This window comes from Centroberyx gerrardi, chromosome 4 (genome assembly GCF_048128805.1).
Source record: "Centroberyx gerrardi isolate f3 chromosome 4, fCenGer3.hap1.cur.20231027, whole genome shotgun sequence".
NCBI lineage: Eukaryota > Metazoa > Chordata > Actinopteri > Beryciformes > Berycidae > Centroberyx > Centroberyx gerrardi.
This window is the reverse complement of record NC_136000.1, coordinates 13,316,106-13,339,580: the sequence shown is the minus strand read 5'-3', so window position 1 is coordinate 13,339,580 and position 23,475 is coordinate 13,316,106. Positions and strand designations below refer to the sequence as shown.

At 39.8% G+C, this 23,475-nt stretch overlaps 2 protein-coding genes across 2 annotated transcripts; both read left to right on the top strand.

Moving 5' to 3' along the window:
• The first annotated feature begins 2,714 nt into the window (after window positions 1–2,714).
• Window positions 2,715–10,336, top strand: saal1 (serum amyloid A-like 1). The gene is made up of 13 exons (XM_071904794.2): window positions 2,715–2,854; window positions 3,400–3,596; window positions 4,329–4,430; window positions 5,674–5,757; window positions 5,908–5,987; window positions 6,087–6,146; window positions 6,240–6,355; window positions 6,551–6,710; window positions 7,252–7,334; window positions 7,495–7,680; window positions 7,940–8,124; window positions 8,300–8,392; window positions 9,279–10,336. Exons 1-13 carry the CDS (start codon window positions 2,851–2,853, stop codon window positions 9,354–9,356), a joined length of 1,428 nt encoding a protein of 475 aa, XP_071760895.1. The 5' UTR covers window positions 2,715–2,850; the 3' UTR covers window positions 9,357–10,336.
• A 6,587-nt stretch (window positions 10,337–16,923) lies between these two features.
• tph1a (tryptophan hydroxylase 1 (tryptophan 5-monooxygenase) a) lies at window positions 16,924–23,455 on the top strand. Its single transcript, XM_071904770.2, has 11 exons — window positions 16,924–17,072; window positions 19,770–19,904; window positions 20,103–20,286; window positions 20,386–20,486; window positions 20,589–20,656; window positions 20,740–20,936; window positions 21,410–21,545; window positions 21,646–21,772; window positions 21,888–21,983; window positions 22,252–22,385; window positions 22,513–23,455. Exons 1-11 carry the CDS (start codon window positions 16,983–16,985, stop codon window positions 22,685–22,687), a joined length of 1,443 nt encoding a protein of 480 aa, XP_071760871.1. The 5' UTR covers window positions 16,924–16,982; the 3' UTR covers window positions 22,688–23,455.
• The last annotated feature ends 20 nt before the right edge of the window (window positions 23,456–23,475 follow it).

Here is a 23,475-nt window from a genome sequence, read left to right as displayed (position 1 = left end):
CAATCAGTGGCTCTGGGGAGAAATTCTATAAGATCTGGGGACCCTTTTTGACATACTTTCATAATACCCAAACGACATAGTGTGACATGCATTCTAGCCCTGCCCTTGACACGAAAATAACATCTGACTTCATGAAAATAGCTACATCTTTAGTTTTATTTCTTTATTTCTAGATTCTGTGCCTCGTACCTATTCTAGGTAATCAAGGGGGTGGGAGGGTAGGGACGTCTTACTTTATTACTGTCACTATTGTCACTGTTTTTATTTTTATATGATACTACATTGGTGTATATTTTATAACAATGTGGAATATGCCTGCCCAACCCTGGAAACTTTTGTTGAAAATCTCAATAAAAAGATTTTGAAAAGAAAAGAAAATGGCAGCCTCTATGTAGTAGGGATAGGACAATATATCAAAATTCAATATATCGCAATACAAAAATGTGACAATACATATCGTGGGGCAGAAAAAATGAATCGCGACATTAGCTACATTTTGCCCATCACAATTTCACAAGCTCTCCGTTGAAATTATATTATTTGCACTTTGTAATGACATTTTTGATTGTTTACATTCTGGCAAGCCAATGCCATTGCTAGAAAGATCTGTGGCTCATAAATAAACATAATTCTGCAGTCAAACTTTTGAACATGAACTTTTATTTATTACATCGTATCGTGGTTATATCGTGAACCCCATATTGTGTATTGAATCGTGTCATGAGATAAGCATATCGTCCCATCCCTACTATGTAACGCTCTAAAACCAGACTGGAATTGTTCAAAGATCTTGTTCTGATTCATATAACATATACGTTGAGTTGAAACCACCTTCTCTAAAACCTATAAAAGTGGATACTTGCTTGATTATATCAACTTAATTCGGTATTGGTACATATCAAGTGACATTTCTGTGCTTTTAAACTACGTTAACTGCGTAACTCAAAATAAGTATTATGCGTATGGTAACTCAAAATAAGTATTATAAGTAATTATAATATAAATAGATGGGGAGGGTGGGTGAAGATTGTTGCACCATGATAATATTCATTGTTGATTTGCAACAACAAATTTCCATCACAAATTCTTTATAATACTGCTGCAATGTGTATTTTAATTAGATAAACACAAATAATAACAGATCTTTGACAACAGTATTGTGCAAAAAAAAAAAAAAAAGTGGTATCCTTTGAAGACCCAGGAAATTTCAAGTCACAGTTTTACTCCAACATCACTCAGTGGTTATTTACATGCCTCTGACTGTTGGTCAACAGGTGCTTGAATAGTGAACTCACTTCTGCAAATAGTCACAGTTATACAACACAGGAGGTTATTAATCTCTCCAACTGGTAGGGGAAATCAGATCTGACATCATGCATGTTTAGCCTTTCAGGAAAAACTTGTCATAAGTCGGAACTGTGGTTCTGCCTTGGAAACCAAAGCGTAATACAGTCATTTTGCATGTTATCAAATAGCTACGCAGAGTGGGAGCCCCTCCAAGGGCAAACAGATTCTTGGACCCCTTCCATAGTTAGATGGCTGCATTTTCGAGAAGTGTCCGTATAGCCTACCTATTCTTATCTGACAGCACACACTGTTCAGGGAGGATGACAGCCAAGCCAAATTACTGTGAGATAGGCGTATGTAGTTTTGATTAGGGACAGGACTATTAATCTAAATTGACATTAGCCTATTTACCATCAAACACTTGTTATCAAGTCCAATTAAACTAGATTAAAATGACTGTCACTCGGTGGCTTCAAGACAGGAGTGTGTCTGAATACACATACTTTCACACAGCAGCACATATGCCTGTAAGTGGACAGGAAATATGTGAAAATATGTGACTGATTTCCTATATACTCATTCAGCTGCTGTAGTGCCCCCAAAGCTGAAATTTATATACAGTATAGATTGATGACAAAAGGCACCATACCATAGAGCAGCAGAGAAATCTAGCTCACCTATACTCCACCAGACTGAACGAAATGGCAGACAAGACAGCTACAGACATTTCCCACTCAATAACCAAGAGTTTGAGGTTCTCCCACCTGGGCGCAGGTTCAGATGTCCACAGACTAAAAGAAATAGAACTAGAAACTCATTCATCCTTTCAGCCATCACTCAGTTAAATAGACAATGATTATAAGCTGGAGCCATAAAAGTAGCCATTTAATGCACTCCAGTTCTACAAACTATATGTACTTTAACTCTGAGACTGCTTGCACTTTTTTTTTTTTTTTTAGCTTTCTTCTAAATGATTTTTTATATGTTATTTTGAACTACTTTGCACTTAAATCTGATACTACATTAATAGTTGGTAAAAGGAGGAGTAGGGAACAGAAACACAAATGAAGAGATTATCATATCAAGGTTAAGGATAGGACATAATAGATTAAATAAAACTTTGTACATCATCTCGAAACATCCAACAGGCTAATGCGAATATTGTCAAGGAGTCCGTAGAACATAGGCCTACTAGATTTCAGAGAAAGGGAATTGATGGTTACAGATTGAGAGACAGGTTGGCATGGATTAAAAGGAATATTCTATTTTACTGATGCAAATTTTTTTTTTTTTTTTTTTTTTTTTAAGTGAAACTGGTGCAGTGCATAGGTTGTAGCCAGGCTAGAATCTCTGGTCGCACCATGATTCAGAAGATGGCGGTAATGCACCACAGAGTCGGATACCAACCGCCTTTAAACCTCACGAAGAAGAAGACTGCTTACAGTTCTGCATTCAGGAGGTCGTTTGAAATCTTGTCTGGGAACTTCATTGAGACAAGTTCATGCCATGACACTGCCGTTATCGTTTCCTACTAGCTAATTACATTTATCCAGGGCGATCACCATGGGTGAGTTGATCTGCAAGAGTTTGATCATTACGCGTTATTAGCAAACGTAATCTTTGTGTCAGTTTCACAATAAACAAGCTAACGTTAGCCAAACGCTCGGCGGCTAGCTAAATTTGTTGGCTACATCGGACGGGCTAACTTAGGAGCATCGCATGAGATAAAACATGTAACATAGGTTTGGAGGAAATGTAACGTAACGAATTATTTTAAACTTTACATTTTCTTTAGCAGTGGTGGTATCGGCTGGATAGTCCACTGTTTTATTCTGCCTTCACTTGTTGATTATTACTGATGCCCATGCATAACGGATGATGCTAATGGGGGCTGTCAGACGTATTGTTTGACTCTTCTGTATAGCAAATAACCTAAATACCCTAACTACTGGTCAACTTGCTAAACTACCATATTTCACCAAAGCAAAAGAAAGCGGTTGCCAGTTGAATTTATGTAATTTGTCCATTATTAATATCAGCAACAGCAATGAATGCTAACTATCCCCCAAAACGACTTGCCAAGCCACTTCATCCATCTGTTTTGTTTGCCAGACCACAGTGTTGATGGTGCTGAGGAAGTGGAGGATGATAGCTCCTTGTCTGCAGGGAAACACTCTCCTGTGATGGATCGTAACCCCTCACCACCTCCAGACACAGCCGATGGACAGGAGGACGAGGATCTGGACGCCATTGGAGAAACTGTTTACAGCAAACACTGGCTTTTCAGCACTCTGACCCGACTCATCCAGGTACTGTGGCGTCGGGAGGGTGTTGCACTGATTTTCGTTGCTGATGTCAATATTGAGCCATAAAAAGTGAACAAAGGCTGAGAAAATGTACTGTTAGTTTGAACTGTTGCGGTGGGAGATGCATATAATAATTTAGTCCAAGCTATAAACGACGACCCTAATCCAAATTTTTCCAAAACTGTAAATAAGTTCTTCCATTCGACTCGGTCAAACGCTTTCTCCGCATCTAAGGATACAATGCACTCGGGGGCTTTTTCAGAGGGTGAATACAAACAAAATGACATTGGGATCTCGTGTGGAATAGTTGTATTTCATTGGAAAACATCAGCCTAACATATTGTGAACCTATTTAGAAAAGCTAATGGTATGTACAAATGATGACAAACAATGTCATTTTATTTCAGAAACCAATGTCCATCAATAACCAACACTATCTGTGGCTCTTCCCTGTATACTTAACAACTATGAGTTTGAGTCTGAATGATGTTACAGCTTGAGATTACTAGGCTGAGTCTTGAAATATATGATAATACATAATTATGATCATAATGGGGGTGATCTGGGCAAGTTGCATACCATACATCTACAATGTCATGAGTTTGACCCATGACCTGTGTCACAAGTTATCCCCTACCAGCCCTACCAGCTATTTGACCTGTCGCTCTCCACTGTCCAACTGTCCAATACAGCTGGAATGTCATAATCTTTTAAAAAAATTGGCATGTCTTCCAGATGGTGACAGAGCATGCAGAAGAGGACTCTGATGGTCAGATGCAGCTCCCTGAAGACGAGGAGGAAGATCTGTGTAGAGTTTGGGATATGGCAATGGATAAGGTGGAGTATTTTCTCTCCGTCTCATACCTTTTTAAGATTAGGCTATCTTTGGTTTGCCATACCTTTCTGCTTTTCTATCCTCGTTATTTCATTATTTCATGTGAGGTTCAGATGGATCCTTTTGGTGTTAGAGTAGTCTTAACAAACAAGTGAGATTAGAATGTATTATTGCGTTTCTGGTAATTGTCATGCAAAATGTAGTTCCCACTAAATGGTATTCATAAAGGTAGCTACAACCCATTTCAAAGTTTGGTCAAAATCCTTATTTAGCACATAACCTCTTTTCATTAGTATACAAAAAGTAAGAGGGCCTGAATAGTACTTCATGTTCTGGCCTTGGTCTTCAAAAAAAAAAAAAAGTAAAAAAAAGAGAATCCACACAGCAGAGGTTGTGTGGGAGGCACTTGGTTGTCAATTGCATTGGACTGCAACCAAGTACATCCAGTGATGTACAAGAGAGCTTTTGAAATATAAACAGAAACTGTACATTTGGTGAATAATTATTCCCATTTTTGTAAACTAGCATGTACAAAATTGTATATATGAGAAATATTTACAGCCAAATAATATAAACAAAAACCACAACAAGAAGGGAGCCCAAAATTGATTTTCTTCAGGAAAGTAGAAGATATCTACCTGGGAAAACTCACCAGGATGTTCAGCATAAATCAAATTGTTGTTGTTGAGGCTTTTTTTTTTTCCAGAATTAAAAAAATTTCAATGATTTAGTTGGCAGAATGTTCTTCAACCTCAGTATATTAAAATGCTATACTTTTAGCACTATCCAGGGAGTACTATAGTAAGGCAGGCAAAACTGCTGTGTGACTTGCATCATGGTAAAACTAACCAGTCAACCAGTCAAAACAATAGTTTGATGGCTGACATGGATTGGCGTTTGGGCTTCAGCTTTTGAATTCACTGTTAAAGTTAATTAATGTTAATGTTCTGGGTATATAAGCAGTGCACTGAGTTAATGCAGCATGCTTAGTGCTCAGTAGATAACTGCTGAGTGCAGCATGTAAATTGTGTGAGTGCAGTTTTTGGACATAACCAAGGAGATGTAACTGAGAATTATGAAACAAGTTGCTGGTTGCCTTTGTGTCTGCCATTCATATAGCATTACCAGAGAACCAAACCATGTGTGGCAGTTACCAGTGAACCATGTATCAGTTTAAGCAGCTTTTTCTGGATGAATAGGTTTCTGTGGTGCATGGATGGATTTTTATTTACCAACTGTGTGCAGGATGTGGCTGGTTTCCTACAGGAATTCAAAGCTGCAGATATCCTTCTTGGAGTGATAGCCAAATCTCGCTGTCCACGTCTCACAGTGAGTGAACTGTTTTCAGTTTATGCATTCTGCGTCAAAATGTACTCCTTGCAAATTTACTTGTTACCTTTTATGCTATGCTGTATTTCTGGGCTTTGAGAATTCCCATGGCAGTTCATAGATTTCTCTTTTGCTTTCCCCCTTCTCCAGGAGATTTGTGTAGGAATCCTCGGGAACATCGCTTGTTTCCCTGATACCTGTCTGACTCTCAGCCAAAATGAAGACCTAGGGTGGGTAAGAGGCACCAATTTATAATTTTCCTGAAACAGACCTTGTAGTAAAATATATTGATTCACATCTCTTTAATGCAACTCCTTTTGTGTCCACAGTGCTGTGCTGTTGCTTCTCCTTGGAGACACTGATCCTCCTACTATTTTGGAGACGAGCAGGTGACATCTGCGTTTTCAGTGAATGCGTGTGTTTGAGAGAGAGAGCGAGACTGAGAGAGACAGATATTTATGTTTTCTTTATGATGTTTGCAGATTGCTGCTTACCTGTGTCTCTCAGAAAGATGTCTGCTCCCTGTGGCTTCAACGAATACGACAGCAGCCCTCTGTGTGCTCCAACCTCTGTTTCATCATGTGCAGTTCTACCAACAGTACTCTGCTTTCACTCCTCACCTTCTATATAATTAGCTGCCAAAGTGTCATTTATGTATACGGTATCATGATGGTGTACAATAATATGTAGTCCCTGCAAGCTGCTTAATCTTCTGCATCTTCACTATTTGTAACCTTTTTGTATGCTTTTTAAACTGGTTGATATAAATAGTTTTTGTGTATGTTTTCTCCAGTGGACCTGCTTGTGAAGGTTGGAGAACTGATTGACAAGTTGTTTGACCTGGATGAGGAGCTGATGAAGAATTGGATCACAGCTCAGCCGAGTGAGGAGGATGATGGTGAGAGCCGTCCAGATGTGGCCTCATCCCTTCTTGAAGCTGCCAAGCAGCTTAGGTGAGAATCTGTTTGCAAGAGCCATTTACATTCTTTCAAATGCTTTAGAATTGGGAGGGTTAAATGCTTAAATTTTGATGTTTTTTTTTCTCAACAATGGAAAAGTGTTTTATGAAGAAATTGCTTCAAATTAGAGGTCAGCCAATTAATCAGTTTAGTCAATTAACACAGATTAGAGATTTTATAAACAATTAGGAATTTGTGAATTTGAATGCCAGTTGTGCTCTAAGGTGTTGAAAACAAACAATGTGCAGTTTGCAGGAACTTTCTCAATATTTGGAGTAGTTTTGCACTTTCAGCTCGGCGAAGAAGTTTTAAAAGTCAAGGCAGCAACCATGCACTGACTGAATTCTTCATTCTGTGTGTTTGTTTTGGTGACGTGACATTTATTCTAGCTATTGAGCCAGCTAATCAGTATTATTTTGGAAATATTTTGCCTTTAGTGCTGATGCAGCACGATTCAAACTAAATATATGCTATTTGTGAATCTGATGTTGCAGATGACCATGAACATTTAAGAACATTATATTGTTTTTTGCAGATCAGAGAGTCCAGATGGTTTAGAGGTGTACCTGCATGCGCTCCAACTCCTCACTACCATAGACGAGGGGATTCAGACTTTAGGTGAGACACATGAACTTAACACAATTATGTTCAGCGGTTGTTGAATGGTTTCTGTACTTAAAGGTGTTTACCAAAGTTGTTTACATATCTAAATAAAATATAACACTATAACAAAATACACTCTTAACAGAAAGGGCATCATTCCACTTGTTTCTTCCAGCTGCCCCCGATGGGCCAGGCAAAGCAGTGTGGGACTTTCTGTGCGATGTTGTGTGTGAGGACCTCTGCCAGCCAGACGATCCCCCGCTTGTCTTACAGGAGCAGAAGGTCCTTTTGGTCCAGGCTTTCGCTGTGCTGTCGGCTCTTTATAGATGCCGGGATCAGTGGCATAGCACAACTGACACATGTAAGACTTCTAACAGCTCCTTCTAAATGAACCAGGTGTATAAAGATGGTTGTTTCCTGGTTTGACGTACTGTCCCATAGTACAGAAAACATTCTAGTGTTTGGAAACAATCAGAAACATTGGGTTCATTGATTATGGTGCAATATTAAGTGTATGTTTGCTGTTTTTCATAATAGACGGCATTTTAATTTTTAACGCGCCTAGTTCTTGGTAATAATTAGATGTGTTTTGTCCAAATATCTTTGTCTTTTGTCTCTAGGTCTGCCCCTTATTGGATCTGTTTTGCGGGTGCTGCAGTACCACAGTGAGTACCAGGAGAATAAGGCGGAGGACTGTTCCAGCAAAGGAGACAGCCAGAAAGAAGAGAGTAAAGACGAGCAGCTCCAGGCCCTGGTAGAGACCACATCTGAGTTCCTAGCCGACATCTGCTTTCAGATCCCCAAGGTAATGCCAAAGGAATGCTTTGCTCACATCCTATTGGATCAGATTGTTGCATAAGATGCTCAAATGTAGAGCTTTCCCTCCCTGAGCAGGTATGCAAGGGTTAAGGAAAAGATGCACCAGAATTTTCTTTTCTCTGATAAAGGCTATTAATCTGTGTCTTATTTGTTGTGTGTAGGATGCAGTGGCAGAGTTGGTGAAGAAAGGCTACCTGACAGAGAAGACGTGTCTCTCAGCAGTGGGCAGTTTACTTCCCCGGTTCAAGTCTGCAGTAAGTGCTCTCTCTCTGTAGGGTGGGAGAGGCTTGGTGGATGTAAAAATTGCTTAAATAAATATGATACAAAAACATGCATTTCACTCAATCATGGAGTCATTGGAAAGATAGATTTCCCATCTTAAATTTGAGAATACTTAATACTTGTCAGGTGATCAGAGCTGTCAGTGGAGCTCATGAAATTGATCCTTCATCCATTTTATTTTTACATATTCACCTATTCTTGCCGAAGCCACATTGTCTTTCTCAGCTTACTGTGACCTCTAGGAATGATTTTCAGACCCCAAGGTGTCAAATGAGGTGTAATAAAACCAGGTTCCAATGTGTTAGATAGTATGTTGGAGCCTTGAACTCCTTGAAGATGATTTAATTCCCTTTTCAAGAAGCAATAGCAGTAACTATCACAAAGAGGTGGGGAAACTGTTGTTTGAGGTATTCAGTTGTTTACTGCGGACAGGTGGGAAAAAATTTAATTGACTTGAATCACAATTTCCCAATGCTCAGATTAGTGGAATTAATGGAATCAGTCCACAAGAATTGAAATTTAATTGTGAGATCCTTGCCAATTCCCACGCCTACTCTCTTACACTCTTCATCTCAAAACAGAGCATACTTTATTTGTATTCTCACAGCCTCCATATGTGCCTTCTTTATAGACTTTCACCTTGTTCACATGACATTCATCATGAGTTATGTAATTGTTATGTGTACTGGATGTATAGTTCACCCGCGGCATGTTTACGTGCATGAGGCCATTGTCGGTCGGGATTTATTCTAGGCTTGTGTCAAGTTTAGACCTGTGATGGACTGCTGCTTTATGCCCCCGGCTCCTGTGGAAAATAAACATTGTGTTTTCCACTCCACCCTTCCTCCTCTTGTGTAGTTTCAGCACCTGGAGTCCGTGCTGTCAGAGGCTGATCCCCAGTTGGCAGACATGGTGAGGAAACGGTTTCCTGTCTGAGGCGCCCAGCAGATCTGCGCTCAGCTCTCCAGACTGCGGCAACTGCCCTTTATAGTGTCGTCTTTTTTCCCCTCCAAAGACCTCACTTCAGTCGGACTGTTGGGATTTCCACTGTAAAGACTCGAGACATGAGGTTGTCTCATCGTCACAACTGCCTGACAGTGTGACAGAGACAATGGATGGTGTTAGAAAAGTTGTTATTCATATCATGAGCTAAGCTTTACTTAATTCTCTGAATTACAGTTGCGTTTGTTGTTTTGAGAATGCTATTTTTGTATTGCCTTTGCCTTTTTATTAAAAACATTTTTTCCCTCCAAAAATGGAGGATGGATTTTCTGTGTAGAAATTAGTTGGACTTGTATGTGTTTAGAGCCTTTTACTGACCAATCATAACCGTCACATCCCTGCTATACCAATACATTTTTTTCTTTTAAATCAAGAGGAAAGACAAGTAGGCATCCCAGAGTTCTTTGCTGGCTGCTCTGCCTCAAGCAAATGGAGGAACAAGATAACAGTCCCTTGAAAGAAGGAAAAAGCGCCACTCTATTGATCAGTGAATAAAAAATTAGTGCAATGAAGATTTGAGGTGATGATTTTGATCAATGGAGTGCACCTTTTTTTTTATAATTGTGAACATATCTCTCATTGGCTATTTTTGTTTAAATGCAAACCTGTTGATAATTATACTGTTTTTAAAGCTGTAGTTTCTTCTCTAAAATGTCAACATGAATTGAGAGAGATCAGTAATGAAGTTTGTTCATGAAAAGTCTCCTCACAGAATGCGGCTTTGCCCTGTGGAGGCGAGTGTGTCTCCTGAAAATGCAGTTTCAGTTTGCGGCTCTCCTCTCCAGAGGGATGTACTGCACCTAATGCAACTTCTCTGTAGCTTCACACAACATGGCCAAAGGTTTTCCAAAAATGAACAAAATTCTTTCCATTTTTTTTATATGTTAAATACCTCCACCACTGTATATTTTTATGAATTCCCTCTCATTTCACAATAAATGTTTTTGAAAATGTAAATTTATCTATAAGAGGAAACCGCATTCAGTGAGTATTGAGTCATCCTTTCCAAGCATATGAGTAATGGACATGCTGATGACAACATCAAGTGTTTACCAGAGGGTGACAGTCACTCGGTAAGGACAATAAAATTAGATGAAAGGCCTGAGCCTGTTAACAATGAACTCATTTGGTTTCCAAATGCAGCATTTCGCCCACTCATGGGAGGAGAGCAGGACAACCTGCGCATTTCCAGCAAGCTTACGAAGGCTCTGTGAATATAGCAGCTTTTTAATTAAAGGCTGGATTGATATGTAGAACACTCTTTCTAATGGAAATCCAGAGTTGGTTAGAGTGTATTCGGGACGGAGATCACCCTATGGCAAAAAAATTGTCTTTTAATCCCGCTCTGAGCAGGATCTGAGCGATGACTAGGTGCGTGATGCACATAGATGGCCAATGTGCAGAAATATTGCCTTGATCTGCAGAGTTGAGTCCCTGTTTGTGCTGTAAAGCGCTGTACTGATGTAGATGTAATCATGCTTGGCCTTTCCAGATTGCCTGTGGCCAGTGACTTGCACTTTGCACGGTGCTCTGTCTTCAGGACTCGCTCCCAGTCGTGTCATGTCACAGAGATCAGGCTGAAGCCCAGATGTTTCCTGCTGCCCTGCCAAACTCCATTGTCAACCTGCCAGTCTTCACAGAGGCAGATATGATCTGACTCCATGCTCACGGTATAGTGGGCCTCGCCTTATGTAGAGCCTGGTGCTTGCCAGAGACTAATGGCAGAGAGAGATGTCAGGGTTGTGTGATGTTGATGCTGCATGTCAGTTATTTCTTTTTCTGTTTACCTCCGCCCACACAGCCTGCTGTTCTTTTAAGTGACCTGACATTTTGCCTGACAGTGAAATCTGCTCTATTTTTGTCTCACACACATGTATGAACATTCATATCATATTTGATCGAAGTCCTTAAATCACCGGCCATGAATTTTAAAGATATAAAACTACCATCAAAGAGAATTCACACGACATACCAGTGAAGCTGAGCGTTATTTCACTGTTGAACATTTTAATAATGTTCACTGAGTGATTCTTGGAGAAATTAACGGATCCTCTAAAATTAGAAATCAGAAAATGAAGGTTCAAATCTGGGATCAAGTGGCATTTTCTAGGAGACTGACTTGAACTGCCCATTCATGATCGAAGACAGCTCCCAAATGTCTATAACAATTTTCTTTTTCATTTAAAGTCATAGGATTGAGATTTGCCCATTTGCCCCTGAGCTGTCCAAGATGATGAAATTAAAACGATGACGAAATGATGTAAACTTTATAATTTTGTGAAGGCTGGATTTTCTCTTGAATTGAGCAGACCTATATGTGGAAAATGGCGTTGTCACGTACTGGTAGAGTACCTGTTGCTGGGAGAGCACGAAGGATAATGAAGGGATAAAGAATGCATGTGCAGTGTGTCACGTTCCCTCTCCTTTGATTCCAAGGCCCAGCCTATTCACAACCACCTGGGCAGGCCGTGTTAATAAAGAAACATGATGCTACTGGGTGCAATCAAAGCCCCTTCAGCTCATTTCCTGAGTTCCCTGGCTTTCTATCTCATGTCAACAGAATCACAATGAAACTTTCCCCTCCGTGTTGCCTAAATATCAAAGACACTGACGTTTCCTGTACCGGTGACGTTGATGCTTTCATTTGCCCGTTTCTCCCCCGCAGCCGTTTACATGTAGTTCTGTTTCTCTAACTAGCCTTTTTGTTACATCATTGTAATGATAACAAACTAGACAGCAAGGATGCTAAACAGTGCACAACCTTTGTTAATGACTGTGCAGGTTTATTTCCATCAGCTGTTGTCCGTCACTAACAACAAATAGAAAGAGTGTGCGTCATCAAGGGTCGTCTTCCATGAGGAGTGCTTGGTGAGAAAAAAAATGGTAATTCCATATGATAGGTTACACATCCCAAGATAAAGGCAAGGGTGATGCAGTTCATTTTGACCTGCACAAATGGAGAACTGCTACAGTGTCTAAGCAGTGTGACACAAGTTTCATTTCAATTTATTTCTCAAAGTGAGGTGCTGTGCAAAGTAAGCATTCAAACATCCTTGCCTTTATTTTTGGGTTGTGTTTTTCATTTATTGTATTGAATAATTAATGTGTTATTTGGGGATAAAACATGTACTGGAATGCTACCGCTGGAACAGAAGATGCAAATGTTCCCTTAATTGATCTGGTAAACTACCTGAATGAATAATTAAAACCCATAAAAAAAAGACGTGTGGATTAAATGCGGAGTTTAACTACACTATACTTTTAATAACCTTTTCCCCCTAAAAAGTGATGCACAACTGTATCACTTCTGTGTCACCTTTGCATTTTTTTTTAATGTATTGCCCCTCTCTGTTTTGAATGTGGCAGGTGTTTATGGGTGCAGCTCCATCCTGCTCTGTCCTTGTGTACACTGACGCCTGTCACCAAGTGGCATATGCTGCTGTTTGTTCTGCAATGAAAGAATTGGAGCTAATTAAAGAGACCGAGGCCTCCTTCAGGAAGTAGACGCAAGCAGGAAACCATTCGCCGCTCCGATGGGTTAGTTGTTCAAACAACGTTCAGTATCAGGTGAAAGACTGGAATTCTATTGATGAAGTGCTATTGTAAGACCTTGGATTCTTTATGGAAATTCAAATAACACAGGCATTACAATCAGGGGTGGAAAGAGTGCCCAAACATCCTACTCAAGCAGAAGAACTGTTTGCTGAAATTTGACTGAAGAGGAAATAAAATGTACTCAGAAATACTTAAAAATACACAAGGTTCCATATGATCTTTCCCATGTAATTTACAAAGGATGAGAGGACAGTTCAATATGTTATATTGCACATGTTACAGACTGTTGACCATTATAAAATAAGATTATGAAATTCATGTCATTATTAGATTTGTGATTTTAAAAAATGAAAATGCTTTTCCCTATTATTCAGTAACGTTATGACACTGATGTTTCATTTGCTATTAGCTCTCCAACCTAGCTAGCAAGCCTAGCAAACTAGTTATACAACAACCAGGAAAACACAAACCAATAAAACTGCAGCTGGATGGATGTGAACTAAGCTGCTGTCATGGATAAATTTAGATAGATTTTTTAATGTTACAGTTAGTTAACTTTTCCTCCATGGGCTTGGCAGGTTTTATGCAGACAGAATTTACAATTTTACAATTACAATTTTTGCTTAGCGAGAGTCTACAAAATGTGTACTCTGCAATGGATGGGATTTATAATGTAGTCAAGTAAAATACTTCAGTCAAAATATACTTAGGTAAAAGTAAATTTACTGACTAACATTAAAAACAAAAGTACAAGTCCACAAAAAAGATACTCAATTACAGTAACAAGTGTAAATGTAATGAATTACTTCAGCACTTGATTATAAACAAACATGAGGTGATTCTAAACTTTAATGGGTAACTGCTACATAAAAAAGCAGTCAAACACAAACCAAAAATGTTAGAACAGCAGAGGGAGTGATAGGCCTACAGACTGTTAGAATAAGTGCAGCAGTAGTGTTACACTGTTGCTATACTGTGAGTTGTGGTGGTGAAGACTGGGAATGGGTGAATGAGTTCAAACCCCTGTGTCGGCAAGTGCTGTGACCTCTGACCCCCCTCTGGTCAGAATTTGCCTATGGGTATCAATAGAGTATCACATTACGTCGATGATACTATTGCTACTACTTCTACTAATAATAATAACAATATGATAGATGCTTGGTGAGGTTAGTGCAGTTACACGTTCTGATGCGTGATGCATGTTGGGCAGTTTCTCAGACAGTACCATAAGTGAGATTAGCCAGAAGGAGCTCTCGCAGCTCCATGTTCAGACACTCAGTGTCTGAACAGTAAATCCGTCTGATTGAAGTGAACAGAATTGGGACAGACTCCCCACAGTGCAGCTCTCACACCCAGACTCATCCATAACATCTATACATTTGTGCTACTTTGGGCAGTATCTCCCCTTCACTACTGGAGAAGATCTCTGCCACTGTCAGAGATCAGAGATGAGAGCTTGTCAGAATAATAAACAGGCAATGTTTTTTAGGTGAGAAATGACATTTGGGTATTAAAGGCGATAGATGTGTGACTCTTCCGTGGCCCGGTTTCCTTAGCAGGAGTTTGCGGTTTGGTAATGAGATGGGTGACTGTAATGAGCACTCTCACCCCGTCTCACTCCAGTGAAGCAGAAGAGCCTCATCAGGAGCCACAACAAAGGCAAAGTAAAAGCCTGCTGCCCACTTCTGTAGACCGCTAATCAACATCAAGTCCAATTGTGTTTAAATGTGTGCATATGCAGACTCAGCTATAACTAGCCTCTACAGTACAGTTTACAGTACAGTTTACATATATTTTTAATGAAAACAGAGTAAATGAATTAATTAATGAAGCACAAAATTACACTGCACATTTTGAATGCAATGAGTGTGTGATAGGAAAGGATTTTGTGCACAAATTGTAAAATATGAGGAGGTAGAACTTTTCAATTCATAGCATAGATGGACTAGCGGTGGTGAGAACGACCTAAATCTTCTGCCTGGACAATGTTCATTCATGAGTGAATTCTTGCAGCACATTTCTCCCCCTGAAGCACCGTGCACTAATTATCCAAAGACCTCTGTCCAGATACACAAAGACAGACGTGTCACCAGGAGAGCCGGCGACAATGAGGCGTCTTATTCATGCTGCGTTCTCCGACCTCATCGAACTGCTCAGAGGCTTGAAGCATCTCGTAGCACCTGTGTCAATTACCCTCTGAATGGCAGACCAGAGATGTGCTGGACGGCATGCGCCACATCACATTCATTTATACATGAGTCAGGACTAACTGTTTTTTTTTTTCATACTTGAATACAGCCTAGGGGAATAAAAGGATTAGGTAACATTATAGTCACTGGAGTCATATTTACTGCAGAAAATGTCAGTCAGCCAGTAGAATTGAAAGTGCATTTTTAAAAGAAATATTCCATAGATTTGTAAACTGGATGCAGCAAGAAATCCAGTTAGCACCTGCCTCTTATATAAGACATAAAATGAAGGAGATGTGGTCCAGGCATGAGAAGATCAAAGACTTGGCCACAGCATCTGCAGCATAAAAGTGATGTCTGTGGCTATTTAATTATAAGCAGACTTGGTTGTGGTGCTTGATTCCTGGATCGCAGAGGGCCACTTCAGAGTTTGGGCTTCGATCATCAATGGGCAGAATCATAAACTTCAACTTTATGATGGTATTGCAATGAAATACCATGGCAATAAAATTCCCTCATGCGCTTCTAGTCTTTATCCCATACCCCACCCCTTTTTCTCACCCTTACATAAGAAAACATGTAAAGATACTCGCAGTCTTTTTACAGGGGGCTGGCCATTCTGTATCATGGCTGGATGATAAAAGCTGGTCCTGCTGCAACACTGCTGTAACATCAGAGAGCAGACCAGCCCCTGTTTCCCTTCACTCGCCTCAGTCCCTGAGAAGAGGAAGTGCCCTTCACCGCCTCCTCGGTTGTGTAAAGCTTGTGTCCGTGTCACGAGTGACACAGGCCAGAGACCACCTGAGAGAAACATCATGCGCATCAGCCATGTGTATCACTGCCCTACAGTTGTGTGGAGCTAAAAGTATAAAGGCAGACTATCTCATTATACAGTTATTTTCTTTAGCCGAAAAATATGTCTTACCTGTCACGTTTGTAAAGTAGTAGGTGACTAAGACTTGAGGCTTTAGCGCTCCTTCGTCTCCACTCTGCTTCAGCTGAGTCCTCTGAGCCCTTTTACAGTTATTTTCCTGATCTCATTCAACAGGCTTGCAGTGTTGAAGAAAGCAAAACATCCAGATTATTCATGTCGTGTGCACGTGAACCCATGGGTGCTTACAGTGCAAAGGGATGGATTGTGAAAGGGGGGCGGTGAACAATGAAGGCCAATGAAGTGGGCTAAGATTGAATCCTCTTAAGCCTTGACCTCTTCTGGGTCTCAAGGTGTCAACAAACACTGGAAAACAAAGAAGAAGAATTCAGTTACTTGTGCCAGTATATTGTGAGGAAAGCCTGTGTCCATAGTGACTGATCAGTCTGTATTAAACGTTTTATCTCAGGACATTTTTCACAATTTAATTTCAATTGTGTATTCACTTGGCAATAGCAGCAAATAAGTCTACTTAATAAAATATCCATTTTACCCATATCTTCTTTTTCAACAAAGGCTACGCTTTTAGGACTTTTTCAAATATATTGAGGTGTCTAATAACAAAAGCTACCAATCTAATTTATTCTCTCAGCAAACAGAACTTTGTGCTTTGATCTCATTAAAGATTCCCAGTGTTTCAGGCCTTTAGTTAAAATAAAAGGCAGCCTTTTCCCCCAATGACGTGAGCGTTGCTGCTCTTTTTCCATTTGCTGTTGTGGGTGAGATTATTGCTCCCCTGTGCCCCCTCCTATTTCCTCTGTGTGGTTAAATAGCAAAGCGCGCAGCTTCTCGGGGATAGACAGCCCACTTTACATAGCTGTGGTTATTTAGATAATCCACCCAGAAGAAGTAGCTACATAAATAGGCAGAAAACAGCACTTCAACATGTATTCAAACAAAATCGAGGGACCACGTAGAGGAAGGTCTTTTGACTCCATGAACATTGCCTTTGAGGAAAAACTGCTGAACAACGAGGTAAGAACTTCTTCTGAAAAGACAAGAAAAAGAAAAATATGAAAGAGTACATTAGATTGAAATGAAATGGACTTTAACCAATCTACCAGCGGCACTGATATTTTACTATTCTGTGTCCTATAAGAGAGCTTCGGTATGGCTAACCCGAGGAGCTGAATGATGTTTTCTTCTGCTTGATTCTTTGATTAAGACCACTATTTTATTTGACAGTCATGCGGAGATACGTGGTCTGGGTCTTCTTAATAAATAAGCCTTCAATTCGTCATCAGCGCAGATTAATTTAAGCCGTTTTGTGGTAATAAAGTCTACGTCAAAGCGTTAAGAAGGTTAAAGTGGGATACCTCTGAATTTCATGGTAGAAAAACACTGTCGTTCTTATGCTGCATGTGATAGCTTTGTATAGTAAACATCCTCCACTGATTTCCATAGTAAAAGACGAGAGATAAAATATGATGTCTCAACAGTTTGGCACAGGTGTGAAAGGAGACTGACAGTCGCCAGGCTCCTCTGGGGATAAGAGTTTATTTTCTGGAGCTGTTTTGAATGGAAACGTTCCGACAAAAAAATAGATTGCATGAATCTCCAAAGTCTCTTTTCATTGTCATTGGAGGATCTCAGATGTTCTGTGTGATATCTTATTTGAGGTTTGGGACAGAGATGCTCTTGCTCACCAGTTGGTCTGTGCATTGTCATAAGTATAATTTATTCTTAAATGCAGTGTCTTTCCATTTCAAGGGTGCAAACCGTGCAAAATTAGCAACAAAAAATAAGCTGACAAACAAATAAAATGATTATATTAATAAACAGACAGGCAGACAGACAACATATTGTCTAAACTAATTTTCTAAAGCTTGAGCAGGCGATTTAAAGAAAACAATCCGAATTTATTATTATTATTCTGATTATTATTATTAATAAACTATTATCATTATTTATAATGCAAGAATAAAGGTTTTTTAGAATAGGAGCAGCTTCACAGCAGCACACAAATTATGTGGCCAGAATAGCCTATCATTTGCAAAAAGTACGCACAAATCTTTCTGTGATACAGACATAATTGTAATGTTGCCTATCTCAAAGAAATACAAAACATACTGTAGGCCTATATAAATTCAGTAATCAGTAATTGATTGAACATAGTGACATGTTCCAGTAAACTGAGATTATGACTTAAATTTGGGAGTTTTGATAACACTTGTCAATTTGGAAGGAAGAAACAGTTTAATTGGGGTGCAGCAGGTGGACCCACAACAAATATCAGCCCACTTTATGATAAATGCGCGTTGGATTGATGAAATGCTGCCTAATGTCGTGTAAGATTACAACATGGAGGGAGCTAATAATAGGCTTCCCGCTGTCTAAATGAGATTGCTGTAAGGCGCTTCCTCGAGACAGAGACAAGTTCATCTTCGTTAAACCGAGACGCAAAGAGTTGACCCTGGGAACCGACCTGGGCTTGTCTCCATGCACTAATGCCTTCAGGGATACTACTGACAAGGGTCCACCGACAACTGGTCTGCCGTGCTGTCTCCACAATGCTGGAAGGGCGAAACATGGTAGGCCGCAGTGAATTTAACTGAATTTAACCGATTCTTGTGACCGGCCTGTGCGCTACTTCCCTTCCACAAATAAAGAAAAAAAAGTTTTGTTGAATAGACTAGGCATAGGTCTATGTTTCGAAATGAATTCATAATGCAATTGTGCATAATATCAATAAAGTATAAAATATACATATATATATATAATAATATAGGCTAATATAAAAGTGTCTAACTGCTTTTAATCTTAAAATAATCGGAAACGTGCCTTGCTGCCTGTGGTTCAGAAACACACTGCAGTGCCCTAATAAAAACTATTACAGTTTTGCTACGATATTGATATAGTGTACTTTAAAATGTATTACAGGATTGCTATAGTTTTTCCCTAAGCGTGTACACAATGCAGTCTGTGCGTCAACGCGAGAGTCGCTGTCCGAGGTGCTGAAATGGAGGAATAGAGCGAGAGGAGGGGGCGGGGGGGGGGGGGGTTTAGCTTCGTGTGATCCACTAATCTCAGCTCACTGTCTGCGTGCACAGCGTGCATGCTTCTGCATCTGCATTGTTATTTTTGTCAGTTTGCATGCAAAGATTCAACCCAGAGTTTTTTAAAGGATCACAGAATTGAAAAATGCAAGGCGCGAGGACTCTTACCTTGCATTCCTTACTATTTGTTGCTTGCATTGCATGTTCATAAGATGTTCATAGGATTTTGGGTTGGCTAGATGCTCTTAAGTGATTAGAAGTTCATTCACGTCCTTACTTCTCCTGAACAGCGGTTCAGTGCATGAGTGTCAGCTTAACCCAATATTAGATACATAGGTAGGCTATCAGTTCTTTTAAAAAACCTAATACCTTCATTTCGATTTACAAACAGAACATACTTAATTGTACAATGCTTTTCAAGAGTTAACTGAGAGTTAAAACATTTTGGCATATGTTTTCATGAGAATTAGGCTACTTTTATACCAGCATTCATTTTGTCAAAGTGGGTGTCACATTTCTAAAATGCATACATCTGCAATGAACAGCTGTTTGCATGACAGCTGAATATCTCCCCATAAGTCAATATGAAAGGAGCACAAACATCGCTTGTTGAATCATGGTGCTATGTTGGTGTTCGACAAATTAAAATCTAAAAATCATTCATGACTGTTTTCAGATAAACAAATCAACCTTCACAAAAATTGAAGAAAACACTGAAAAGAAGAACACACCAGAGAAGGGGAGAGCAGCAATAATCTTTTCCCTGAAGAATGAAGTGGGAGGACTTGTAAAGGCGCTCAAACTTTTCCAAGTGAGGACTGAGTTATTATACTGGTTCCTGTAGCCTCTATCTATCTATCTATCTATCTATCTATCTATCTATCTATCCATAATACAGTATCTACATTATAGATCATTTAAATTAGTTGAATTATATCATTTATCATTGTGCTATAGATGTGAAAGATAATGTAGTGTAAAAAAAACTAATTGACAATGTTTTTTGTAGGAAAACCACGTCAACCTTGTGCACATAGAGTCCAGAAAATCCAAAAGACGCAACTCTGAGTTTGAAATCTTCGTGGACTGCGACAGCAACCACGAACAGCTGAATGAAATCATCCAGCTGCTGCGTAAGCATGTGAACATCGTGGATATGGAGCCTCCAGATAACTCCTGTCTGCTTGAGGAAGGTAGGCAAGCAATGAATGAAACGCTGCAGACAGACAGACAGCCTTTTATGATCCTCATTACAATATCCTATATCACCTGATTTATTTTTTTCTTTTCAGATATGGATAATGTTCCTTGGTTCCCAAAGAAAATTGCAGACTTGGACAAGTGTGCTAACCGCGTTCTGATGTACGGCTCAGATTTGGATGCTGATCATCCGGTATGTAGGGAACGAATAAACCTGCTCTGTAGGTGTTGACTAAACATGTAAACTCCTTAAGTTTACAGCATTCTCATATTCTTGTATGTTTTTCTCGATCAGGGTTTCAAGGACAACGTCTACCGGAAAAGAAGAAAGTACTTTGCTGATCTTGCCATGAGCTATAAACAGTGAGTGAAAAATTAAATATTTTGAATATTTCCAAAACATTCATTTTACAGTTTGTAATTTAAATTATTGTGCCTTGTTCCAGCGGGGATCCCATTCCTCGTATTGAGTTCACAGAGGAGGAGGTCAAGACTTGGGGTGTCGTATACAGGGAGCTCAACAAGCTGTACCCCACCCACGCCTGTCGGGAATACTTGAAGAACCTGCCTCTGCTGTCCAAACACTGTGAATGTCGGGAGGACAACATTCCTCAGCTGGAAGATGTCTCGCGCTTCCTCAGGGGTAGATTGCACTTCCTCAATAAAACACGTTTCTTGTCACTTCAAATACAAAATCAGGAACGTAATTGTCTTTGAATTGTTTCAGTTTTGTAAGTTCTACTTTAAGGTCCCTCATGCAGGACCATCATTACAAACACATGTTTCACGGCCAAGCTTTGTTCAAACCCACAGAACTTTATTTTAAATTCTAGATAAGATCCTAAGGTTTCTAAAGATACCAAATATGCTTAATTACGGCATCATATGTATAAAATCATGCACAAACTATCTAGATTTTTTTCCATTTGATGTAATGGTGCAGTGATAAAAAAAATGGTGCTTTGGGTTTGAATATGTCACTCAATATAAGCAGCTATAGCTTCAATGAAGTGTTGGAACGAGCAGATACAGAATATATATGTGACGTAAGGGGAAACTCAGGGAGCAAGGGAGATAAGTCACTCATGTGTGTTTTCCAATGCCTTATCTTCTCAGAACGCACTGGATTTACCATCAGGCCTGTGGCGGGCTACCTGTCCCCCCGAGACTTCTTAGCTGGTTTGGCCTTCCGTGTTTTCCACTGTACCCAGTACGTGCGCCACAGCTCTGACCCCTTATACACCCCAGAGCCGTAAGTAAAGTCACACTAAATTAAGAAAAGCGGCATTGATGAACAGCAATGCTCATATAAAGCTACGGGCCCTAACATCCTGCTGTCTTTCATCATGTAGGGACACATGCCATGAGCTGCTGGGACACGTCCCGCTGCTCGCAGAGCCGAGCTTCGCCCAGTTTTCTCAGGAGATTGGCCTTGCATCACTTGGAGCCTCTGATGACTCAGTCCAGAAACTGGCCACAGTAAGTGATGCTGCTGCCCAGGAGGATTTAGCCAAATCAATTCAAGGAATATATTTTAAAATTTAAGGATCAGAGTAATCATTTTTTTTCTGTTTTACTTAATCCTGTGTTTCAGTGCTATTTCTTTACGGTGGAGTTTGGCCTATGCAAACAGGAAGGGAAGCTACGAGCGTATGGGGCAGGGCTGCTGTCCTCCATCAGTGAACTTAAGGTAATGGCAGTTTAAAGGGATCCTACAGTGGGAAAAGCAGTTGATAATGGAAGTAGATGATTTCTTTTATAGAAGCCAAATATTTATTTAAGAGAGGAAAATATAAGTCAATTGGCATATTTGACCAAAAATACAAATCTGTAACAAATTATTTGTAATGTAATGTTAATCAAATGAGCCAAGTTTATGCAAGTTTATGCAGAATGTGTGCCAGTGTTTACATACAACATTTGCACCTTCTTTATTATGTTTTTTCTCTTACCCACAGCATGCACTCTCTGGTAATGCAAGGATAATGCCTTTTGACCCCAAAGTTACATCCAAACAAGAATGCATCATCACAACATTTCAAGACGTCTACTTTGTGTCAGACAGCTTTGAGGAGGCCAAAGTCAAGATGAGGTGAGTGACATCTAGTTGAAAAATATGTATAAATACAGTAGTTATGCTTTAGTTCAATGGTAATATAATTGCCACTGTAATTAATGTTGAACTTTATCTGAAAGCTTTATCTTTATCTTCATTTCAGGGAGTTTGCCAAGACCATCAAGCGTCCCTTCACGGTCCGATACAACCCCTACACCCAGAGTGTGGATGTGCTAAAAGATACTCCCAGCATCAACAGTGTGGTGGAGGAGCTTCGACATGAGCTGGACATCGTCGGCGACGCCCTCAGCCGGCTTAACAAGCAGCTGGGTGTCTGACTGCCCGAGATCCAGCTCCAGTTATCCACTTACAGTCCGTCAAAGCTTGCCATGTCCATCCCCCAGCACTGCTGTAGAGATACTGCTTGTAGCTTGCCCTTCGTCAGTACTATGAATGTGCATTGCTTTTGGCAAAACGCCCCATTGTTCCCACTGTACAGTATGTAGGCTTTGTACAATTTACTGAGACACGTTGGGTTTAGCCATCGATATTAGTAAACTGAACAAACCCAAGGGACTGTTTAACCCGAGACACTGCTTTGCTTCAATTATACTTGGCTGAATTGGCTTCTATATTGCATCAAGCAGATTGTGCGCTTTCAGGGTACGTAACAGCCGTGGTTAACTGTCCATGGTAAAATATCCCCAGCTATTACAAACTCTGAAGTGCTCCGTCCCCATATTGTTAAAGCTACTGTTGTATATGATCATGTGAAAGTTTTTTGTAATTCATTTCATCGTTATTATTCTTCCTGTTTAATTCTCCACACTTCAGTATGAAATGTACCTTGTTTGTATTCATCTGGTGTATGTATCATGTTCCTTTTTGTGCACTGTTGCTGGAGTTTATGAAGGTGAATATTGGTATTGTGAGAATGTTTTCATGACTGATTGTGACAGAATTGGTACATGTACCCTGTTTCATTTTACAGTGATGTTCAAAAATACCTCCTCTTGAAGTGAAATATAATTGTAGTACTCCTAAAAACACAACAAAACATTATTTTTCTACTGTAAAGAAATGTAGACTATGAGTAGACTATGTATCGAATTATAAAAAAAAATAA